The sequence below is a fragment of the Misgurnus anguillicaudatus genome, chromosome 7 (assembly GCF_027580225.2).
Source record: "Misgurnus anguillicaudatus chromosome 7, ASM2758022v2, whole genome shotgun sequence".
Lineage (NCBI taxonomy): Eukaryota > Metazoa > Chordata > Actinopteri > Cypriniformes > Cobitidae > Misgurnus > Misgurnus anguillicaudatus.
Window position 1 is genome coordinate 17,904,294 of NC_073343.2, and position 25,544 is coordinate 17,929,837.

Sequence of the window (25,544 nt, forward strand, 5' to 3'; positions counted from 1 at the left end):
TGGTGTAGCGCGACCAGTCGCTACATTACGTTGTGCCTCTGCAAAGCCTTTTAGCAAAGAGCAGCACTGAGCTCACAGAGCGCAGCAGGGTCTTCTTCTCTTCTTAGATCACGTTATGTTCGTCAGAAGATTATGTACAGAACGTGCAGAGGTAAAGTCGACAGACATACTCATGGTGTCCGTGATAGAGTGGCATAAAGGCAGAGGCTGACAATGTAGAGATTAATTGCCCATGCCCATGGTAGCACTTTATTTTACAGTACGTGTACTTACCCTGTACATACATGGTAAATAAGTTGTACTTAATGACAAATGTGTGGTACTTATTTTTAGGTATCTACATGGTAATTAACTGGTATCATTACTGTACTTACCAGTGGTATATACTTGGTAGTTATTATGTAACTCTAGATAAGTACCGGGTAAAAACAGATATACTGTAACTAACGAGAAACATTACTGTACTTACAAATAAATGTACAATGTAAGTATTTAGAATTTACAGATAAGTTAGGGTAAATGACAGTTATTTATAGTGTACTTATATGATAACTAATATCAAACACTACTGTACTTACAAATTGTATATACATGATAAGTGTGTACTAGTCTAGTGAATGTACCCAGTAGTTAATGCGTATGATAGTCAATGGTTGGGTTTGCCTCACAGTGACATATATATGATGCTATATCTTAGGTGGTAGGTAATAACTGTGTAAAAAGCAACACTTAATTTTACAGTCCTGTTTCCATGCAGTTACCATGGACATACTAGTGAATGTACCCAGTAGTTAATGCGCATGATAGTCAATGCATGGGTTTGCCTCACAGTGACATGTATATGATGCTATATCTTATGTGGTAGGTCCTATGTACAGTAATAACTGTGTAAAAAGCAACACTTCATTTTACAGTCCTGTTTCCATGCAGTTACCATGGACATACTAGTGAATGTACCCAGTAGTTAATGCGTATGATAGTCAATGGTTGGGTTTGCCTCACAGTGACATGTATATGATGCTGTATCTTAGGTGGTAGGTCCTATGTAATAACTGTGTATAAAGCAATACAGGTGAGTTGTTATAACTTATAAAATTAAGTTGAATTTCTGTTGACATGACGTCTAAATCTGAGTTGATTTAACAAAGAATTTTAAGGCAGCAAAGTATTTTTTACAGTGTAAATATTATATTGTACATTTATTTGTAAGTACAGAAATGTTTCTCGTTAGTTACAGTATACCTACACTATAAGTATGTATCTGTTATTACCCAGTACTTTTCTAGAGTTACATAATGACTACCAAGTATGTACCACTGGTAATTACAGTAATGATACCAATTAATTACCATGTAGATACCTAAAAGTAAGTACCACACATTCGTTGGTAAGTACAACTTATTTGCAGGAGCACTTAAAGGGATACTTCACCGATTTAGCATTCAGCTTTGTATCTGTAGAAACCCGGCAGTATTACTGAATGACCATGTTTCCCTCCCTCATTTCCCCCTGAGAGGAGAGATATCTGCATTTTGGTTCTGCAAAAAAGTCCTCCGATGATGCAAAAATCGTCATATTACATCATCGGAGGACTTTTTTGCAGAACCAAAATGCAGATATCTCTCCTCTCAGAAATGGGCATATTTCTCAACCACCACCAATGTGCAGCATCCACCTGGATAATGTGACAGCAGCCACATTGTGCAAGAACACTCACCACACAACAGCTTATTAGTGGAGAAGAGACAGAGTGATATAGCCAATCAGTATGGGGATGATTAGTAGGCCAATGGGCAAATTTGGCCAGGAAACAGGGGAACCCTACTCTTTTCAAACCACATACTGGGATTTTTAACAACCACAGAGAGTCAGGACCTCGGTTTAACATCTCATCCAAAGGATGGATAATAGCCATTTTAAATGAATTCTCTCACTTTATTGCTTCTACATCAAATGTCTATATTTCTATTTTAAGTGCAGTGATAAATCCACAGTTCCCATTATTCCAAAATCCAAATCTGTCCTGCCTGCCATAGTTTTGTAACAAATCTCAGAACACTAATGTTGGGTTTGCGCCACTGCATCCATCAATCAAACAGAAAAATAAATACATATAACTTATATTATACTATCAAACCACATGATTTAATTATATACCTTAGTTTATTTATATTAATTATCATTAACGTTTCATAATTATTATTATAAAGAGCTGATATAAAAATGTTTTTAAGTCATTTAAAATGTTTTTCTGCACTCTATTTTTTTCTTTTTTTATGCCTATTCATTGGCAATTTTACTTACTGGCTGTTTGACATCAATTGTGTATAATTATATTGTTTTAAACCCCAAATCTTAAATAATCCAATACCAACTTTTGAATTTGTTAGCAAAAATTGTGTTGAAATGCTACAAATTTTAGTTTATCCTATTTAGTTAATATCATTTGCCTCACAAAATAATGGTAAAAATACACTCACCTAAAGTATGATTATGAACACCTGTTCAATTTCTCATTAATGCAATTATCTAATCAACCAATCACATGGCAGTTACTTCAATGCATTAAGGGGTGTGGTCCTGGTCAAGACAATCTCCTGAACTCCAAACTGAATGTCAGAATGGGAAAGAAAGGTGATTTAAGCAATTTTTAGCATAGCATGGTTGTTGGTGCCAGATGGGCACAGTTATTTGCTCAGTTACTAGAATTTTCATGCACGACCATTTCTAGGGTTTACAAAGAATGGTGTGAAAAGGGAAAAACATCCAGTATGCGGCAGTCCTGTGGGCGAAAATGCCTAGTTGACGCTAGAAGTCAGAGGAGAATGAGCCGACTGGTTCAAGCTGATAGAAGCTTAAATAACCACTCGTTACAACCAAGGTATGCAGCAAAGCATTTGTGAAGCCACAACACGCACAACCTTGAGGCGTATGGGCTACAACAGCAGAAGACCCCACCGGGTACCACTCACCTCCACTACAAATAGGAAAATGAGCTTTTTTTGCACAAGCTCATCGAAATTGGACAGTTGAAGACTAGAAAAATTATGCCTGGTCTGATGAGTGTCAATTTCTGTTGAGATATTCAGATGGTAGAGTCAGAATTTGGCGTAAACAGAATGAGAACATGGATCCATCATGCCTTGTTACTACTGTGCAGGCTGCTGGTGGTGGTGTAATGGTGTGGGGGATGTTTTCTTGGCACACTTTAGGCCCCTTAGTTCCAATTGGGCATCATTTAAATCCCACGGCCTACCTGAGCATTGTTTCTGACCATGTCCATCCCTTTATGACCACCATGTACCCATCCTCTGATGGTTACTTCCAGCAGAATAATGCACCATGTCACAAAGCTCGAATCAATTTAAATTGGTTTCTTGAACGTGACAATGAGTTCACTGTACTAAAATGGCCCCCACAGTCACCAGATCTCAACCCAATAGAGCATCTTTGGGATGTGGTGGAACGGGAGCTTCAAGCCCTGGGTGTGCATCCCACAAATCTTCATCAACTGCAAGATCCTATCCTATCAATATGGGCCAATATTTCTAAATAATGCTTTTAGCACCTTATTGAATCAATGCCACATAGAATTAAGGCAGTTCTGAAGGCGAAAGGGGGTCAAACACAGTATTAGTATGGTGTTCCTAATAATCATTTAGGTGAGTGTAAGTTTACATTAAATACTACACTGTTGTAAACAACATAATATGTATATTTATGTATTAGGTGTAACATGTTTGTAAATGACAAAGCTGAATTTTAACTCAAAAATTGGATAAGAATGTGACATTTATTTATGACTGATATTATTTTACATGCACAACATGAACCATTGCACACAGAGCGCTGCCTACAAGGTAATTTATTCTCTCTCTTTTTAAAAATCTAAGCGAGTATAAATGTCAGCACTATTATATATCTATAAAGGATTGATGTCAGTCAAATAAAATAAGATCTTATTGATTTAGTTTAGACAGTCTGCTTTTTTATTCCAACTGTGACTCCTGATAAGAAGCTTTAGTTTGTACAAAGATTTTCAGCAAAGTGTAATGATGCAACCCAAAAATATTCATTAGTTTGTTACTTAGTGCCCCCTTATGCCAAAACTATGCTTAGTTGGAACTCAAACAGTGTACGTTTTGGATGTCTCCCACATCTAATTAGTTCCCGCTTGGAGTCTCTACTAAATAGCTGAAGAGTGGAATCAGGTGTGTTTAAATAGGAAGAGTTTAAAAATGTGTAGTTTAAGTTTGCTTCCAGGAAACATTGTTGTAATTTACACACAGTTGGTGCCAGTGATGGAGTACTCGAGTCCTTGGACTCGGACTCGAGTCCGACTCGAGTCACTATTCTTTGGACTCGAGTCCGACTCGAGAATCCATTCTCTGGACTTGTGACTCGACTTGGCCTCGCGGATTGATGACTCGGACTCGAGGATATATACAATCGGACTTGAGCATTCATCACTTTGTTTTTGACTAAATATGTTATAAAAAATTATATAAGGTGTTACACTTTTCCTGTTTCGTGCCCAAGACCGGTCGCGATCTCCCTTCACAGACACTGCTACCTCTCGCTCTCTTTGCTTGACAACACACTCACTGACGTCACTCACTTTTACGCTCGTGCAATGCATGATGCATGATTCGCCGCGGGCTAAATGTTCACATTTGTAAAATGCAGAAAGACGTGCCCCGGATCGTGAAGTTCGCCTACGCGAATTTTGCTTATAATGCTGGAAAAAGCAGCGCTAAATGTTGTGTGTGTAGGTAAAAGACTGGGACAACCTCAAACTTTAACAGACACCTGTCACGGATGCACCCAGAAAAGTAAGTAAAATGCTTTCCATTGCCTAACGTTAGCTTTTTTAAAAAAATATTACTGACTAATGCATATATAACAAACAGAAGAAGCTAGGGTTAATGTAGGTATGATGACAAAATTTTCAAAAACCCCAAAGCTCTAAATTTATCACATGACTAGACAGAGCAGACATTCCCATTTGCAAAGAAACAAGGATTGTAAAAATCTGTTGAGTATTGAGAAAGTTATGATATTTTTAATATTAGAAATCAGGGGAAAAAGTTATATATGGATGTCTATGGAATGTGTGTGACTGAAATGCTGCTTATTCACAAGTTTTTGCTTGTAACTTTCTCATTTTATCAGATTTGCATGAAATTTTAACAGAAGGTAGAATTTTGTTAGTACTTTCAAAATAAATTATAAACATTTACTGTTTTAGTTGGAATGGGCATCAAACTTTAGTTGGAATGTGCATCAGACCCATGATAACCATGGTTTTTAGAACGATTCCTGCAGTGGACGTTCTGACAGAGCGTTCACTGTAGTCTATTAATAGATACGTGACTACCAAATTTCCGCAGTTTATTTAAATACCTTCTCCACCATAGACTCAGACTACAATGTTTCAGGACCAAGATAAAAGATATTTATTTGGGTCCATCTACCTTTCATTAGAGACCAGAGCTTAGTGGAAGCACACCGCCAGGTTGAAACTGACACAAATGTTTAAACAGTTGCTGTGAATTAAAAACACCTCCGAGTTGAAAGTTAAAAATATCAAACGCTTCCGGTGGTCGGACTTGACCTATTTATTGTCGTATTTAGTAAAAACATACTACAACCTTGCGGCGAAAAGTGGATATTGCATGACACACATTTAAAAGTACTGCGTGGGCTGGAACAGATTCTTCGACCCAGAAATTCAACGCGCGTGCCCGCGATGTCAGCATTGCTAGTTAATGTATGTCTGGTTCAGATTACAGCATTTTTTGTCTGTTGAAAACTTAAAAAGAGTAACTAAACCCTAATCCAAGTTTATTTAGTTACTGATCTGTAAGAATGATGGTTTATTAGTGCTGTTCATTGATTTTGATGTACGTTTGGATATAAAGTGTTTCAATACTACAATATATGGTGTAAAAACGTCTGAGTGCTGCCCTCTTCAGGTTGAACGGTGGCTACTGCAGTTGAATTTTCCTATTTGATGTTGTTGGGTCCAAAAAATGACTCCTACTATGGAAAATAAATTGTTTTTTTAAGAAAATCATTTCAGGATGTTTTCTTAATAGACTTCAATGCCAATTCAGTTGTTTGTTCTTATTTCCTCAAAAAACAAAATGCAGCATGATTACAAATTAAATTTGTAAATTTTCTACGCTAGTTCTCAATCACAAGTTTACAACAATGGAAGTACACACATGCTTTTGATGGCTTCGTAAAGTTACAAAGTGTGTTCCAAAGTGTATGTCAAATCAGTAAATAAACTCCCTTTGGAATCGTGACAGTGGTGTCATTTTTGTTTAATATAGAACCTTTTTAATACATTTTATCAGTTTTTTGAAGGTCCCAAAGTGGAGACATGTAGGCACTCTCAGACTCGAATACAGGACTTGAGACTCGACTCGGACTCGAACACTGGGGACTTGAGACTCGACTCGGACTCGAACTCTGGTAATGGTGACTCGACTTGGACTCGACTCGGACTCTTCTTTGGTGACTCGGACTTGGACTCGGACTCGAACACTGGGACTCGAGACTCGACTCGGACTCGACAGTTGGTGACTCGACTACAACACTGGTTGGTGCAACCAGCCCCTGTTCCTGGTATACCTCTGTATTTAAGCCACAATGTTTTTTCTCTGATGTTAAACATACTGCATTTCAAGTGGTATTGATGATTTTTCAGGATATGGTCCATGAAAGTGATGTCACAGAGAAGGCAACTGTTCTAGTCCAGACCTAAAATTCAAAGACCACCCACTGTTTGATTTATGTTGATGTGTGGTGTACATGGTCAGGTTTTCAGGGCCAAACATAAATAAAGGAGAGCACAGCCAGTGGAGAAACACTAATTGCAGAGCCTGAAAGGGTCTCAGTCACAGCCACTCCGGTCTCAATCTCCACACGTCAATCAATGGAAGTGTTGCGTAAACAGCCTTATGTGATGGGTCTTGGCAACAGCATGACTGAATTATGGCAGACAAAATGACCTCTGACTTAAGCTGTTGCTGCTGAGAGACTTTCATTGCCGTCACAGGCCAACTGGGTAACTGACATAAAGAGTCTCGCTCATATAAAGCCCTGATGTGTTTTATTGAAGCCATTACCTCTCAGTCACACGCATATTAGCTCTCTTAGGTGATATGTAGATGTTGTTTTATTCACGCATACAAACAAATGCAAAAACATTATCTCTAACAATTCCCCCCTCCAGTTGCTTTTCATACTCCATTACCATGATGTTAAAAGCTATAAAACCTAAATCCTGTTTTTGAAAATATCTATTTGTTTTGTAATATGACCATTTGGGCTTTATATACTTGAATGAAGCAAGTTATTACATTCTGATAAAGGATTACAAAGTTTTTTTTTCAGTATGAGAGTAATGTACATGAATTAGCTGTGCACAATAGGCCTAGGAATATATTTTGTGCTACATATACTGTAAGTGCTACACGCTGCTACCTTTTTAGATTGATGTGGTCATGTGAAAAATGAATTTTTACTAAAACCCACTCTGATGTTACCATGTGAGATTTTATATGAGGTGAGATGCAAAAGCTGATAAATGCCACCTTCATTAAAAAATGAAATAATGATATTAACCGAATGCTCTTGAAACATACTATACGTTAATCAAATACTTTCACTTCAAATCTGCTCAATCCTGCTCTCAGGCCATTCAGAAATACTGGTTTGTTAGCAGCATCCATTAAAGGATTAGTCAATTTTCTTTAAAAAAAATCCAGATAATTTACTCACACCATGTCATCCAAAATGTTGATGTCTTTCTTTGTTCAGTCAAGAAGAAATTATGTTTTTTGAGGAAAACATCCCAGGATATTTCTTATTTTAATGGACTTTAATTGACCCCAACACATAACAGTTTTAAAGAAACACGGCCACATTTTGGGAATTTAGCTTATTCCCCGTATCCCCCAGAGTTAGATAAGTCCATACATACCTTTCTCATCTCCGTGCGTGCTGTAACTCTGTCTGACGCAGCCCTTGCTAGCTTAGCTTAGCACATTGAATGGAAGTGCTCCCAATAAGTGACAAAATAACACAAACATTTTCCTATTTATGTGTTGTGATTTGTATAGTCACACCATGTACAAATAACAAGGTCATATGAGAGACAGCCATCTTTTAACAGTATACATACTGGGAACTTTATTCTCAGAAAGCGAAGTACTGCTACTTGGGCGGAGGGATTTGCACAACTCTAACCAAACTCTCTGATCCTCACCAGGGGGCTTCTCGGGTGCTGCGAGCAAATCACTCCGCCCAAGTAGCAGTGCTTCGCCTTCTGAGAATATAAGTTCCAGTATGTATACTGTTAAAAGATGTCTGTGTCTCATATGTCTCAACCTTGTTTTTTGTACACTGTACACAAATTACAACACATAGGAAAATGTTTGCATTATTTTGTCACTTATTGGGAGCATTATGCTAGCTGGAGCCATTCACTTTCCAGTCTTTGTGCTAAGCTAAGCTAGCGGGGGCTGCGTCAGACAGAGTTACAGCACGCACTGAGATGAGAAAGGAATGTATAGACTTATGTAACTCTGGGGGATACAGTGAATAAGCTAAATTCCCAAAATGTGTGTTTGTTCCTTTAATGCAGTTTTAAATTACAGTTTCATTGGAGTTTCAAAGGACTCTAAACAATCCCAAACGAGGCATAAGGGTCTTATCTAGCGAAACGATTGACATTTTTGACAAGAAAAATAAAAAATATGCTCTTTTAAACCACAACTTCTCATCTTTCTCCGGTCCTGTGTCTGAATGCGTTTGTCCGATGCCTTGTTGTGCGAGACCTGATGCTGTTTAGTCCGAAGCCGTTTTGCCCGATGTCTGATTGAGTGAGACCTGATGCCTTTTAGCCCGAGGCCGCTTTGCTCGATGTCTGATGTGCGAGACTTTAGTCCTGACCATGTTTTTCTGAGAACTGATGCTTTTAAGTCTGAGGCGCGATGCCGTTTTATCTTATGCCTGAGTACTGATAAGGTCTGAAATGTACCATACAACCGATTTCTTTTATCATGTCTTTTGTATTACTTTGGAGCTTGTTTCTTATATCATTGCATATACAGTATATATATATTTAAGTTTCTGGCAGACATTTTACAGTGCTTTTAAAGTACATGTGTGTTACCAGGGAATCCAATTAAACCCACATTTTGCACTGCTAACACAATTCTAACACTTGAATCACAGGGACACTATTGTATACTGCATCTATCATGTACTGCAAGGAAATTAATTTTCTTTTGAATTCAACTTTAGAAGATTGTAAACAATGAAGCACTTCACTTAACCAAGATGCAGATATCTTATCGAGTGCATGGTTGCTTTGTTATCTTCTATAAAGGATTTTTATAGTTGTGCTATTATGCGTCATTTATAATGCTTAATGCCTGATTTTCAAGACTGGTTACAACAAGTTTAAGTTCAGCTTGTCAAAAGCTATGAGAGTGTGTAAAGAACAAGACATGGATGTTCATGCACACTGACAAGCGGCTGCCTACAAGCATTACATCCTGTAAGGTGATGTAGTTTCCTTTGACCACAAAGATAAAAAAGCTTTATGGTAATGATGGCAGGTGACTTACCTGAAGTTGATACAGGGTCCTCAGGGAAAGTTAGCTCATCCTCTGCTATCCATGAAAAGTTCCAGTATCTGGGGACAGCCAAAAAATTTCCTGAGTTTTTGGCCATTGGTTGGTCTGCAAACAAAGCCACAGTTTCCGTCAGGGGTATTGCAAGCCACAGTGTCAAAATAAAATAAACTGTGATACTTGTATTTTCAGAGATTACTGGACAAAAGATATAAATTGTTTTATGAAGAATCTGACTATAGTCTGTTTATTAGGGATTTCAGTTACATGATTCTTAATTCAATTTGGTTTGCTTTGAATTGAGGATAATATTGTGATGGTGTTTGATCTACATTTGAAGAGTTTGGTTCCAAAACGCGATAAACGCCATTTTTGAAAAAAAAATAGTTACTGCCAAAATCAGTATTATATCAGGTCAGTAGTTAAAAGTAAATTCTTAATTTTACGCAAAATCCAATACCCGCCGTGATATTCTGTCATCTTTTCTCCATTTTTTTCCAAAATGCGACAAATGCCACTCCTCCTTTTTTACAGAACGCAATAAATCCATTCCTGATATTACAGCCCACCAGTCACGCAATGTAAACAAACAATGGCGGCGCTCTGAGTACACGGAGGCCTAGTTTTCCTCATCTACTTTGTACTTCGTGATCAACAAACAAAACAAAATAATACTTTAATTGCATTGCTAAACCTGTGATGGTTTTCTGTGACGGGAAAGAAACGTAAGCCATCAACATCTAATAATTTCCGCGAGAGGCGCGGTTGCTTGTTCTCCAGACAGCATCAAGCTTCTCATGCTAAAACATTGACCCCAGAGGATCTTATGAAAATTTACATTATTTTACTCAAAGTTAACGAAAATCGAGCGGGACCAAAACATTTTACAGCTGATCGCTGTGAAAATGTAAAGAGACGACGTCAAGTATAACCGCAGCAATGTGTTCATAATATAACAAAGTAAGTGTTTTGGTAAAGATGAATGCACATTTATACATTGATTTAATAGATTTATAGCATTTTGAAATAAAAAAACTGTCATAGATTTATTGCATTTTGTGGAAAAAAGAATTAGCTTTTATAATAAATCTTTGAAAATCAAGTTATGGATTTGAATTTGTTATGTTTTTATAACCTAAAGATGCTATGTGACACATATTTTGGCACATTTTATCATGCATTTCCTGAGCTATAAAACATCTTAAAACAAAGTACACAAAATGTCTGATTATATTGTTTATACACATGCACAACTGATACAGATCATAGATCAGTTGCTCATGGGGCCTCACTGATCTAAGTAAATTTTGAGATCAAATACCGCCATATTGTTCTTACTTTATGTTCTTAAGGCCACTCATTTGGCAAACAAAAATATTTTTTTTATGTATGTAGTTCTTGTATTTCTTGTCTTTAGATCATTAAATTATTCATAGCAATAGTGTAATTGGAATGAATAGTACATAGGAAGAAATTATAAAGGGTATCACATGGACCAAAGACTGGCATGACCACCACTTTTTCGTCAAAAGTGTCAAACAGATAACCCTATGATAAAATTTGTATGTTTTTGTATGATTTGCTTTCACCCTGTGACGTTGGGTTTCAAAAGCTTCCCATACCCACATGCAGAAATGTAAATACAAAAGTTTGGTATCATTTTACAGGAAACCCTTTGAAATTTTATAAAACACTGTTGAAAGTGTTAAAAATGGTTGTGTGTGTTGTCTGTCCTCTAATAAACACAAAGCACGCACTTTTTAATGTTTTTTTTTTCTAAAGTCTGTATTTAAAATTGTATAACTCTGGCCCTGAGTGGTAACGAAACCTGCAGAGTTTTGTTTGATTCCAGCAATTGTCAGTTTACAGAGGAAAAATGAATTTTTTCTCTATCATAATCTATGCAAAAGTTATTCTATTCCAACTTTAGGGAGGAATAAATTAAGTGTAAATAACTTTCTTACAGTAAAATATATCTCAAAGTGATGCATATCTGCAGAAAGTAGAGATTCTAGGCTTTCAAACAGTATCTCATATGTGGTACTGGGTCCATGACAGACATTATAAATTAAAGGTATATTTTATATGAAGTTATAATAAATATTTTTTGACCCGGTACAAGGTCCACAGAGTTAAATTGGATAAAATATCTATGAATAACATGCCACTGTAAAAAATGCAGCATTTTTGTCAAATCAACACATTTTTGTTACTTGAACTTAACAAATTGCCAAACCAAGTTGTTTTAACTTCATGCTGCATTTTTTATATAAGGTTGGGGACAACCCCACTTCTTTTGTTTCTGTCCATATAACTTATCTCATAATCTTAATTCTAACTTAACACAATGCAATCACAACAAGTGCTCAAACATCCAGCATTTAATAAACATGTAACTCTACGTTGTGAACTTCTGGGATCTGAATTGCTATGCAGTCCGCAAAAGGTTTCTTTGGGTACAGTATGCCTGATTATTCTTTCTAACTCCAGATTAGGCTAATTAATAAGCAGCTAAATTGGTGAGGACTATGTGGACTATTACAATGCTGGTGGGTTAAAAGCTGTCTCAGGTCATTTTAACCTTTGTGAAAAGTAATGAAAAGTCTGGCCAATATTTCAAGTACTCAAATAATCACAGGTGCACATATAGTCTTTAATCATTCCAAATTAAAAGAGAATCAATAGTAAACAGAGTACAAATTTCTTAAGTAACTATATTCAGCATGAGACCAGTCCAGGTGGCAGAATACTGTCCAGGAGGTCTATTAAAACCCCTCCATAGACATTATTCTACACATTACAATTTTCGACTTCCTCTTTAATAATTCACCAAGCTTGTAGGACATGGTCATTTTTTCAAGTTTGTATTTGTCAACCACCGCCCTTCGCATACCACCGTCCTCCAGCCTTTGGCCAAAAGACACATTCCTTTCATCACAATGCCGTCCATTTGCTTCTGTCTTTGAGACCTCATGAGCCCTTCATCATTTGATCAATGAGGCTCAACCTTAACTCTGCACCGACTCACCCTTCATCACCCATCATGGCCTGGTGCTCCAATCTCAGGCCTGCTCAGCCGGAACATTCTCTCTTTAAATAAATATATAAATAAACAAACAAAAAACACAAACCTCAATAAGAAGCACAACCGGGTGAAGTAAAAGACATGTTTCAAAGGACATGATCTAGTGGCCTTCTCATGGGTTTTGTTTTGTGGTAGTGCGGTGATCCAGAAATAAATTCAATTACCCAAAGAGCAGCATCAGGGGACTTGTACAAGTGGCATTCACTCTTTTTTTATATTCTTCTAAATATCAGACAGAGAGACAAGATGACATAACTGGGCGTATGAGCTATAGGAGCATATGACAGTTCTGTAGAAACACTTAAACTTTATACTACACAATATTACTCTAGGTTGTAAACATTTCTGGTTACTTGAATTATAAGAAATGCAGTTTCTCAAAAATTTGTTCTGACAGGGTCACAGCAGGAGAATAGCAATGCCAACTCCATATAATAATAAGCTATAAAAGATGGCAATATGCATTTTGCTCAACAGTTGATCAACTTTATAAAGGACACACAAATACTTCCCATACTGTATATCTCATTTGCTATATATCGAAACAGACATTTTTGCTGTAGTGCTATTTTGTGACACAAATCCATCTGTCACTAGAAGCTGCATATGAAATGTCAACATGGACCATTTGCTTGACATTGTTTGACATCTCCACATCCTCAAAACTCTATATAAAATGGTGAATTTCAGGTTGTATATTATTTTGCTGCAGAGAACATAAAACTTACATTCAGAAGACACTGAAACCTAAATTGTCAGTTATGTTATGTTTGACATTCTGTTAATCTTTATTGCCCACAACCCACATAAAATATTGTATTATAAAACGGCCCGTTCTGCTTCTTCATTCTGATTGGTTAAAGCGTGTTCTAAGCCGTGATGAAATACCCCAGTAACCCCACGGTTCAGACCACATTACATAAGTATCACTGCGCCACTGTTGCTACTTAGCAAACATTGTTCTTGCTCCGGCTTTAACTTCTGTATATTCTGCAGTTTTGCAACAAAGGACCAAATAGCTTTTCTCACGTCTTTCTCCGCTGCCATTACTGAACTACAACTCAAACTGACGCACAACCTCAACGTCATCGTTCTTAGCCACCCCCCTTTGTTCGTTGATTGGACCTACAGATTTTTGCAGGAGAAAATGAAACTCTACACAGGAGTCCCAGACGTTGTACTGAAGCGAAATGAAAATTAAGCGGAAGCACGTAGGAGGGCGGAGCCAGGCTACATCTTCTTACCCAGAGACAGAAATATTGAGAAACTGCTTTGGCTTGCGATATGTACAACACATTGCATGTACAACCTGGACAATTTACATTTCTCCAAAGAAGAAAAATGCATCTATTTATAAATGTATAATATTGAAAAAGATATAAAATATAATATTTATGGTCATGAAATGAATGGCAAGGCATCTATGCATCGTGCACCCTCGAAAAAAGAAGTCACTGGCCGCCACTGCTCAATATGTCACCAGGAGTCATGTAGATTACTTTTGTATCGGATATTTCTGCTTTTAAGCTCTCAAAAGTGGCCAATCCGTTGACTTGCATTATATGACAGAGAAGGTTTCTGCAAAATATCTTCTTTATTGTTCTACTGATGAAAAAATGTCACCAACATATGGAATGGCCTGAGAATCAGTAAATAAACTTGATATTGAAAGTATTCTACCATGTTCTTTATTTTTATACAGTTTGTTAAACTTTGTTAAATTTTTTTTTTTAAGGGCCCATATGTCGTGGCTAAAAAGCACATTACTTTGTGTATTTATAATACAATGTGTTTGCATTGTTTAAGGTAAACAAATTCATTATTTTCCACATATCGTACATTTCTATCCCACCGTTCTGTAAAGAGTCGATTTGTACAATGCTCATTGTTCTGAGAAAGCGCGGTGTGAAAAGATTGACCGGCTATCCAGTGCGTTGTGATTGGCCAAATACCTCAATTACGTAAACGGAAATGTGATTGGTAAGGTAAAGATGCTAACACATGTCACATACGTCAGTCAGAAGAACCAGAGTGTAGTTGCAAAGTAGGATTTGCTCCACTTTTTAGAAAAAGCCTTTGTGTACATCCAGCCATGTAACTCCCCGATGTTCAGAAAGTACTCCTCCTTAAAATGTGCAGCCCACAATCGAACGTTTGAGCTGTACTGAAACAGTGTTGTAAATAAAACCTAATGACTAGTGTCTTACTGGAAGGCCAAACAAATTAGTTTGCCTTTCGCGACGAAACACACAGAGTCTCTACAGCATGGCGGCAGCAACAGTACTACAGCATGATTGAAAGTTACTCCCTCTACCTTTGCGTATACATTAGGGCTGTGTTATTCAAATGTTCTTTTCAGTGTGACGTCTAACTGCATGGGCGTGTTTGAATGAGACGTTTTTAGGTAGGCGTGAATGAGGCTTCACTGTTATAAAGAAGATCTCTTTGATTTGATACTTTAATTTGAGCAACTTTACAGATCTTTTATGTGCACAGACTTGTTTTAACACTCTAAAAACAAAGGAAAACATGAAATCTGGTCATATGACTCCTTTAAATAGCCGACCCTTCAAATTGTGAATAATTACTATGCTGTTAATTTCTGATTTGGGAGTGACTTGTTTGTTAGAAAAATAATAGGCTACATTATTAAAAGTATTGCTTTTAACAGACCAGTGTGTTTTGTGTTACTAGTGTGCTGTGTCCATCAGTGTTTAATTTGTAAAACAAAAGGTGCTGGAACGCAAATAGCATATTAGAGCAGAGGGGTGATGAGGCAGGTGCAGGTCCCGGAGTCCACATAAATCGCAATTACTCAGCAATTAATTTTGCAACAGGAATATAGGCTACTTCCCAGTTCACAAGTATACAAAGCTTTCATAAGGGAAAACACCCCACACCTGGACTGTTTAACCTTGAGCTGAGCTTCATATGTCCCAACCTCTTCACCGCTGCAACCACTTTCCTCCAAATCTGAACTGCAAACCAGGCCTACCCTACCTTGCTGTTGATCCTGGCTGGCAGCCGCACTCCTGTAGCCATTTCACTCCTTGCTCCTTTAGTATCATCAGTCTATTTTGAAAAATGATAACAAATGTATCTGTCTTTTTGACATTTTACGGCACACGATTTCGACCCTTGAAGTTTTAGAGGGTAGACTTATTTTGTCAGCGGAGGTGCATACATGACGTAATTACGCAGCACTTTTCACGTCCAAATCCCACTTAAGGAAAATATAAACTAATAAATTACATAAAATGTCCTTAAAAATGTGCATAATATTTATATTAAATATACATATATACAGACAGTCAAAACCCAAGAGATCCTGGATCTCTTCTGACAGGCTCGAATTAAGCCCTGGTGTCCGTTCTCGGAGCATATAAGCTCCCCGTGTGAAGGGCGCCGCTTGTGTTTTACCAGGGGCATTTCTAGGATTTTATTCTTAGTGGGGCTTAGCCCTCAGTGCTGATGTGAAAAGATTTTCACAAACGTTTCACAAAATGCCCTTTCAGGAAAATTTTCTTCTAAAATAATAAAAATCATATAAATATATCAAATGAAACAACAGACCTTCTGCTTTCAAACAAAAAACAACTCTTAAATATGGGTATTTTTCTACAAAATTGTATTTATTTATTTATTTATATATACTACAGGTCCATTGAATGCTTAAATCTGATTGGCTGATGGACTTTCTGAGGTGTGCAATTATTTTCTGGGAAATGCACGGTGAACGTAGTTCCAGGCAGGCTCTTTTACCGCATTAAAGTTCCATATCACTTTGCATAGTTAACTGTAATAACGGAGTAACAAAAACAACATGACAGGCGATTTTCCGAGGCAATAACAGCGCCTTTTAGAGATGCACAGAGGTAGCGCCGTCCACAAAATCTCAATCTCTCTCTCTCTCTCGCCCTCTCGCTCGCTATAAACATATATGAAGAGTAAAGATAAACACCATTTTTTTAATTGTTCAGATTGTTCTCGTTTTTTGGTTGTGCATTGCAATTAATTTCAATGCAACTGCAGTTGGTTTGTTTTGATTTAAACCTTCATAACTTAAAAAATAAAGCTAAGTAGCACCATAAAACAAAATAATAACATGATAACATAATAATAAACATGTTTTGACAAAAATGTAAAAAAAAATGATTTATCTCGTTTTGCAACGAAACACTTCATATATATGTGTTTATAAAATAATGTATGTTACCAGCAAAAAATCATTACAATTTACTAGCTGCTAACCTTTTTTGCCTCAAATGTGCGTAATGCACCTGTAAAAATCATTAAACAATTTCATAAATGTTCCTCATAAAAAGCTTTATTTTATTTACTTTTTGTTATTGCACTTTAATTTTAAAGGTGTTCATTAATTAAAAACAACTAGTTTGAGATTTATATTTCCTTGTCCTTTTTTAACTATACTAGAATCCCCCTAGCCTGGCCCAACCAGACTCTCGTACATTCATTTCATTTGTACAGAGAGTCTGGCCACGCTCCATTGCAAGCGTTACTTCTGTTGTTAAGGAGGGTCCTTTGTTGAAGTTTAAACTATTGGATCTGCCCAGAGTCACTCTGAATCTGCCATAACCAATCGCTAATGTTTGGTCGTTACGTATGTCATGTGCCGAAACGGGCCAGAAACAACAAGTCCGAATGATCAGACCAACAAAACTTAGCAAACATTGTTCTTGCTCTGGCTTTAACTTCTGTATATTCGGCAGTTTTGCAACAACGGAACAAATAGCTTTTCTCACGTCTTTCTCCGCTGCCATTACTGAACTACAACTCAAACGCACAACGTCATCGTTCTTAGCCACCCCCCTCTGTTCACTGATTGGACCTGCAGATTTTTGCAGGAGAAAACGAAACGCTACACTGGAGTCCCAGACGTAGTACTGAAGCGAAATGAAAATAAAGCGGAAACACATAGGAAGCCAGGCTAGAATCCCCCACCTTACCCCGCTGTAAAAATGTAACTTTTACTCCGAGTATAGTTACATTTTTTTCAATTCAATCCAATTTTATTTACATAGCGCTTTTCACAATTAGTACCGTACTAAAGCAGCTTTACATTAATAGAAGCAGGGGAAACACAGAAAAATTGATAGACAACATAAGTAGCAAGATACTTAAAATGACTTACTTTTTACTTTTACTTAGACCAGTAACTTTACATGTACTGAAGTAAAAAAAAATTAAAGTAATCTAGAATTATAAAAGCAGCATAACTAATATTATTTTCGTTAATTTTGCAGACATAAATGCACTCATAGCAAATTAAAACACCAGCAAAAATGCTCCATAAACTTCTACTCAGTACATGTCACTAAACTTGATATGAATGCAGAGGAGTTTCTGGTCAGTCTCAACTGCACCGTGGAGGTCTTAGATTCAGCTGCTACAGTAAAATCCTCAAAACTTAAACCTTGATCTGAGTCCTGGATTGATGACAACATTCACTTTCTTAGAAAGATCTAGGAGAGCCGAGCGAAAATGGAAGAAGGATCAACTCCAAATTTCCTTTGAAATTAAATTTCAGAAGGCGGTCAGAGTATCGATATCCAGATACTTCACAGGAATTTTTTGAAAAAAATTCCATAGACCTGAAACTCTTTTTACTATTTTTATGTTTTTTTATTAATAAGATCAGTGATATCAGGTTGAGGATATCTTCACCTGCTTTTAAACCTTGCATCTCTTCTATTTGTTCTGCTGAGTTTAGGCAAGTTGAACCTATACATCTTCTAGAAATAGTGTGTCAGTTAAAGCCATTTGGTTCCTCCATTGATGTTATGATGTTTTTAATGCAGTGGGTCCTTAACTTGTGATTATGATAAATCGATCTTTTATGGGTTGTACCATACCTGATGTGTTAAAACATGCTATAGTTCATCCCTTGCTTAAGAGTCCAACCTTAGATTCTTTTGTTTTAGCCAATTATAGACCGATTTCAAATTTGTCTTTTATTTAAAAAATCTTATAAATCTTAGAAAAAGTAGACCCTTGATATATTTCAATAAGGTTTTAGAAAACACCACTCAAATGAGACTGCACTTCTTAAAGTTTTAAAAGATATTTTATTAACTGATGATGGGGATCATGCTGTGCTTGTGCTCCTAGACTTGAGTGCGGCTTTTGACACTAAGGATCATGCCATTCTGCTTGCTCGCTTGGAGCACTGTGTAGGCATAAAATGAATAGTGCTTGAGAGGTTTAAATCATGTTTCTCCAATCGAAATTTTAAGGTTAGTATTGTTGAACATTCATTGGTGAACATTTTTTCTTGTATATGCCCCCTATTGGGATCTATTTTTAGGAAGTATGGCTTGTCTTTTCTCTGCAGAGGACACACAAATCTATTTGACCTGTCTGATGTCAAAGCATGGTTATATTTAAATGAACTTCATTGAGAGTAAAACTGAAGTTATGGTGTTTACTCCTTCAGATTGTTGTAGTACATCAAAAGTAAATTTTGGCGATTTAACCTCTTCTACCAAAGCATTGGGTTTAAAAAAATGGATGTTATTTTTGATGATGGTTTAAAATTTGAAAAGAGTAGGGGTGTGTCAAAATCATGAAGACATTTCAATTATATTAGTATTTCAATATTTTAATTTAAATTTGCTTCACAAAATGTGTAACAATATTACAAATAAGCACATGCATTCATTTTACACATTTTTGCACCAGTTTGATTAAGTTTTAACATGTTAATGAAATAGACTAAGTCATCCAATTTAAAAAATTAAGATGATGAATCACATTATTTTGATTTCACTGACAGGCATGACTAAAGTTTGCAAACAGTTAGATAAAAAATACTTTGAAATAGCCTGAACAAGATGATCAAATTAAGTTGGATTTCTCTCAATTGATTTACTTCATTTAAACACCATTGTAATTCTTGCTATCTTTGTCACTGTCGCCTTAGGCTTTCTCACTGCTAAATTGCTATTGTAACATTATGCTTTGGGTCAGGGTTTATAATCGGCGGCAATTAAACAGCAAATCTGAGGAATCGGTCGACCTCTAGCTGGTACTGTAATGAAGATGAATGTACAGTATAGCAACTCACTGTTTAAAACGTAAAATGTACAACTTTAAATAAATAAGTAGGTACATGCTTAGGACGTTTGCTTTGTAATAATGTACAGGGATGACAACAGATATAAAAACAGAGACAGGTATATATAATATAATAGATAAGGTAAGTTTTATCATTGAAATCTGATAAAGTCCTATTTAATTTAATAATATGTTTGGGCATACCAAAATGGTGCCGCGGTGGCTTCACAATTGTGACATCAAGCGCAATCCAGTCATTTATATAGATTAGTGTTTTAAGTTAACAAGCTAGTGCATTTGGAAAGAAGTAACTGAAAGAGGCCAGTTTTGGTCTTAGTATTATCTAATAATAACCAATAAAATTATATAGATTATCTGTTTGGAGGTTGCTGTTCTTTTTAAAAGGCAGATACATTTTTAGAGTCATTAAGCCATTCAAATTATATTTTGGCACCCTATAGCACAATTAGCCAAATGCTATCTATTTTACAATATTATGATTATTATAATAATGTTTATTATATAATTTTTTGTTGCTTAACATTTGTATTAGCAGAATCACAGTGCCAAAAAAAACCCACCCATATGCATAAATATGCACTATGTATCGACATCGCGTTTAATAGCCTCTCTAATTAGACAATATGCTGCTAATGTTATCCTCAGCCTGTCCTATAGCCTGACCCGTTTTCTTCTAACACCCCCTAAATATACTAATTTAAGTAAGGAATAATTGACGACGGGAAGTTAAAGCAACACTATGTAGTTTCCATGTAAAAAATGACTTACATCTCCCCCATGTGGTTGAAAAGTGCAACAGTGCCTGGTATCAGACACTCTTCTGCAGGCAGGGGGAGGGGCGGGGCTGTGTGCTCTACCCTCCACCGCCACTTTCAGAGTGTGCTTGTAGCAGCTAGGAGGCTGCTCAGGTTGCAGAAACAGTACAATTTGTCCACTTAAAAGTTGTTCTATCACTGAAATAATTTTAGAGACATTATTTAAAGGTAAAAAAACTACATAGTGTTGCTTTAAATTATAAGGACGGGAGTCTAATATTCCGTATAATATGACGGTTACCACAAATATTTCTCTGGTGGTTATTTTAAGACATGTAAAAGGTTAGCTGTGCGGTTTAGAGAAAAACAATTACACATTTTTTTTTTGGGGGGGGGGCATTTTGCCTTTATTTGACAGACAGTAATCAAGAGACGACAGGAACAGGGCGTAGAGGGGGGCATGGGATCGACAAAGGACTTTGAGCCGGGAATCAAACTCGGGTCACCATATGGTATATCGGAGCACTGTCCACTACACCATCGGCTCCGATGCCAAACATTTTTTTTAATCTTTTTTTGTGCTGTTAAGGCACAAAAGTGATGATAAGTGACCGGCCTAAAATAAGTATCAGTATGTTTCTGATGTTTCTCTTAATTTTTTTTAAAGGAATTAGATGACAAAGATAACTGTTGACATATATGTAAAGCGCAGAGCTATAAAATTAACATACATTTACAGAAATTTTTGAGATTTTATATTTTTCTTTGGAGAATTAGCTAAGATGCAAAAGACGACTAAGGTAGGAGAACTCAACTGAGATTTGTCTTATCTATAGGAAGCCATAATGTTAATCACACCTGGGTGTCCTTCAGCACAACATGACTGTTACAGTAATTAAGGAAAGTGAAAAATAGGGGAAATTAAAGAAAAATTTGAGTGACACCTAAAAGGACAAGTTTTAAATTCTAAATGGTCCATGCAAACCTAGTGGCCCACTTATTTCCCAGAATCCTATGAGCACAGAATAGACATTGCTGTTTACATACACTCTAAAAACAAACGGTGCTATATAGCACCAAAAGTGGTTCTTTGCTCGTAATCATAGAAGAACCGTTTTTAGTGCCATATAGCACCGGTGAAGCACCAGTGAAGCACCTGTGTAGAACCATATAGTGCTATGTAGAACCATATTTGGTGCTATAGTGGTTCTATATGGCCCCTATACAGGTGCTTCACTGGTGCTTCACCGGTGCTATATGGCACTAAAAACGATTCTTCTATGATTACGATCCAAAGCAACAGTTTTGGTTCTATATAGCACCGTTTGTTTTTTTTAGAGTGTAGGCTGTCTCCTTTTGTACTTTTAAATATTGGATGTGGATACATACATTTTCAGATTGGCATTTTCAAATTGATTAGTCATCCAGTATTGTGGTCATTTAAAAAAATGGGGCTAAATTAAATCCGGATGCTGCTTCACAGAACAATTGATTTCTTTCAATAGCCTGACTGAAGCTTTTCAGGATTCTGTACTTTTGTGGTATGTTTTCAAGAGACACCTGACCTGAACTTGCACTTTTGATTATAAATGCACAATCCTTTCAGTCAGAGCGATCTTTAAAACATACACAGAGTTCTTTCTTTTTCATGTGAGGCATTACTTCCAGGTTGTAAAAGTTGCGCCATCTGATGGATATAGCGGTATTGCGGACCGCCGGAAATTCTGGTAATTGGCAGGGAAGCGTTTTCTCTTAATTGATGAAATAACTCGTCAATGGCGGGGAAAGAGTTAAAAGGACACCCCCAAAAATGGCAAATTTTTGCTCACACCTACAAAGTAGAAATTATCTGTATGGTATTTTCAGTTAGAACTTTATATACGTACTCTGGGGACACCAAAGATTTATTTGACATCTTAAAAAAGTATTGTGAATTGTCCCCTTTAAAAAGAAACCGGACACTTATTGAAACATGAACTGATCTAAGAAAGGAGATTCCACATTTGTCTTGAAAAATAATTGAGAATATAAAAAAGTTCTCATTTTGAATTAAAAAAGCCACTTGCTTTATTTGTAAAAATGTTGCCTGGTCTTTTTGATTTTCCTTATTATTAAAGGATGTACACTGGACCAACCTGACAAAAATACTTTAAGAAGCACCATTTAAATATTTGTTATACGTATATGTCTTCAAAAAGCTTGACACACTGTTTTGATATCTCTTTTGATATTTCAATATCTGTCTGGCCTTTTTAAAGGACTTTGTTGGTCAATTTTAATATTTGACTCCTACAGTATATTCAAATTAGAAAAATATAGGCTTTGATGAACAAATGTGTTAATAGCTATATAGCATACCAGCCTTAATGCAAATTTTCAGAGGGTTAATTACATTTCCTTAATCGCAACGGGCTACATGAAAAAGTACACATCAATTATTCAGTGCTTTATAGCTTTTTAAGTAATCTAAACTTCAATGTAAGCAGCCATATCATTGAGTGCTAAGAATAATTGTTGAAACTGAGTAAGCTTATGGGTTCACTGGTGGTTAACACAACACAGCTTTTTCTATAGTCAAAACATTTTCTTCTTTAAAATTTATCATCATAAGTATATCTAGGGTGCTTTTATACAAAAGCATGTGTGGAATTTTCTCGTCAGTAAGTCACCAAAATAAAAATATCACAGTAATAACCATGATCATAACATTTCTTCAAGTTTTTTTTGACAGATGCTGTTTCATTGAAAAACTGGTTGATTTTAATATGATGATGTGATTGATGACTGTTGCCTGTGTAACGGTTCTGTTTTTAAGTGTTTTGTTATGTCTTTTATTTAAAGTTGTTTTGTGATTTTTGTAGTCTTTCTTCATGGTCACTGTATAGTCTTTTGTGTTACACCGTCCTAATTGTATCCAGGTGTTACATTTTGGATTATGTTCTTCAGGTCTGGTTTGTTAAACTTAATATCTGCACTTATATCCATCACCTCGTTTTGTAATTTGGACTGCACATTACTGCCTGGTTGTCACAAATATACAAGAAGAGCAATGACAAAAATATACTAAAAAAGCTAAATGCATTTATATTGGCTGGGTAATGGCTGGGAACGGTATTTATGGCCTTTACATTTCCTCCGCTGATTATTCTTGTCAGTGGAGGAATCATGGCCAGGAAAATCTATAGTAAGCTAGTAGCTACTCAAGTTGTGTGTCTGATTGATGTATGACAGGACTGTTATTGCTTTCTTCGATAGTAATAGTGCTTGAAGACTTATTGATGATGGCAACAAATTCAGAGGCTGACCTTGAACCTTTGAACTCCTCCCATGGGTCCAGTATTTTATTACAGTATAGACTCACTAAATCCATTTACAGCGGTGTTTCCCAAAGCAGAGACCCTAGCATCTATTTCAGGGGCACTGTACGTTATTCGAAAAATCAAAGATATCGTGGTAACACTTTAGAATAAGGTTTAATTGGTTAACATACTGTAGAGAAGATGCTCCTGGTGCATCAAGTTAAATTTTGGGGTACAATATTACTGTTGATATAGCAGCTGTTTGTTGATATTCAGATTGACTCCAATCTTTAATTTATCCATATGGATATCATAATCAAAGTTGTGACATCAAGATCACAAATTTTAATATATTTTAATGTTTTTAATGTCACATATTTCCTAACCATTTGGGGCGTCTGCGTGACCCTTTATTCTGAAATTATTTCATAATTGTCAGCAGCACAATATTATAATTTTAAATCTTCATTATGTAATCATAAACTGGTGCATAGGTGTCTACTTTACAAGAATATTACATTTGGGGATAATTTGAGGCTAATACGAGGAGCCCGATTTGATTACTTCAAACATTTCTGGTTCCCTGATCCTCATAAAGACAGTGTGTCAAAAATAGTGACTTCCCAACTACATAACTACATTCAGGGACCAAACAAAAGTTCACAACACAGAGGAATTACCCCACAAAATAATGTTCTGTTGGCTCTGCAAAGGCTGTTGTGCCCCCCAGGACCCTGTAGTCTAATTAGTGTTAGCAAAAGATGATCCTAAAATAAAGCAATGAGATTGACCCAGATAGAATTGCCAAACTGGATGCTCCACAACTTGGCAACCTTCTTTTGAATTTCTGGGAAGTTTGTGATCTCCAATAAACACTTAAATGTCCCAAATGGCTTTTCCACAAGTACACATTTATCTTCATTGACTCTGATGTTGAGTAAGTCATTTGAGTCATGGACACACCATTGATCAGAAAAGCTAATGAGGCGATCTATTCTTTAAATGATTGCCTGAGAAGTGAGGTGGTTCAGATTTTGTGCAAAGAAGCTAAGCATGGTCATCAATTCATTTTTAGAACATCTGTCCTAATGTTCCACTTCAGTAACCTACCCAACAGGGATTGAGAGTGGTGCACTTCAAAAGATCTACCTCATCATTCAGACAGTGAATAGATTTGACAACATAATGACTCAGTGGAGATAATCTGTGCTTGTAGTGATGAAGCTGGCAGGTAACTGAAGATGGTGATGATAATAGTTGATGCTGAATTTGTACATAGACGATTAGGAGGATGGCAGTCATGATGATGATGATGATGGTGAGGTTGGTAATAATGAAGATGTTGAAAGTGGTGCCATGGAAGTGAAGATGAAATGATGATTGTGGGGGTTTGGACATCTTTGTTGTATGACCACTCTGTAAACACCCTAAAAAGAGAGCAAAATAATATGAGCATGAATTTTAGAGAAACCATTACATTACCATCTATTTGCATACATTCCTTTACTACAGGCTCTAGCAACCCCAAAGTGCTACCGTACTGTAGCTCAATGCGATAACTTCAGAAGAATAGATTATGCACTCATTTAAAATAAAGAGTTTCAACATTGGTTGACTGCTAAATAATTAAACACTGTGGGGCAGTTCCTCGGACAAGGTT

General features: G+C 36.4%; 1 protein-coding gene across 1 annotated transcript in view; it reads right to left on the reverse strand.

Moving 5' to 3' along the window:
* The window catches only part of LOC129416905 (ALK tyrosine kinase receptor), a 723,819-nt gene that overhangs the window by 456,782 nt on the left and 241,493 nt on the right, over positions 1-25,544 (reverse strand). Inside the window, exon 2 of the mRNA XM_073869493.1 lies at positions 9,645-9,758. Coding sequence (XP_073725594.1) covers positions 9,645-9,758 — 114 coding nt within the window. The remainder of the gene's footprint in view (positions 1-9,644; positions 9,759-25,544) is intronic.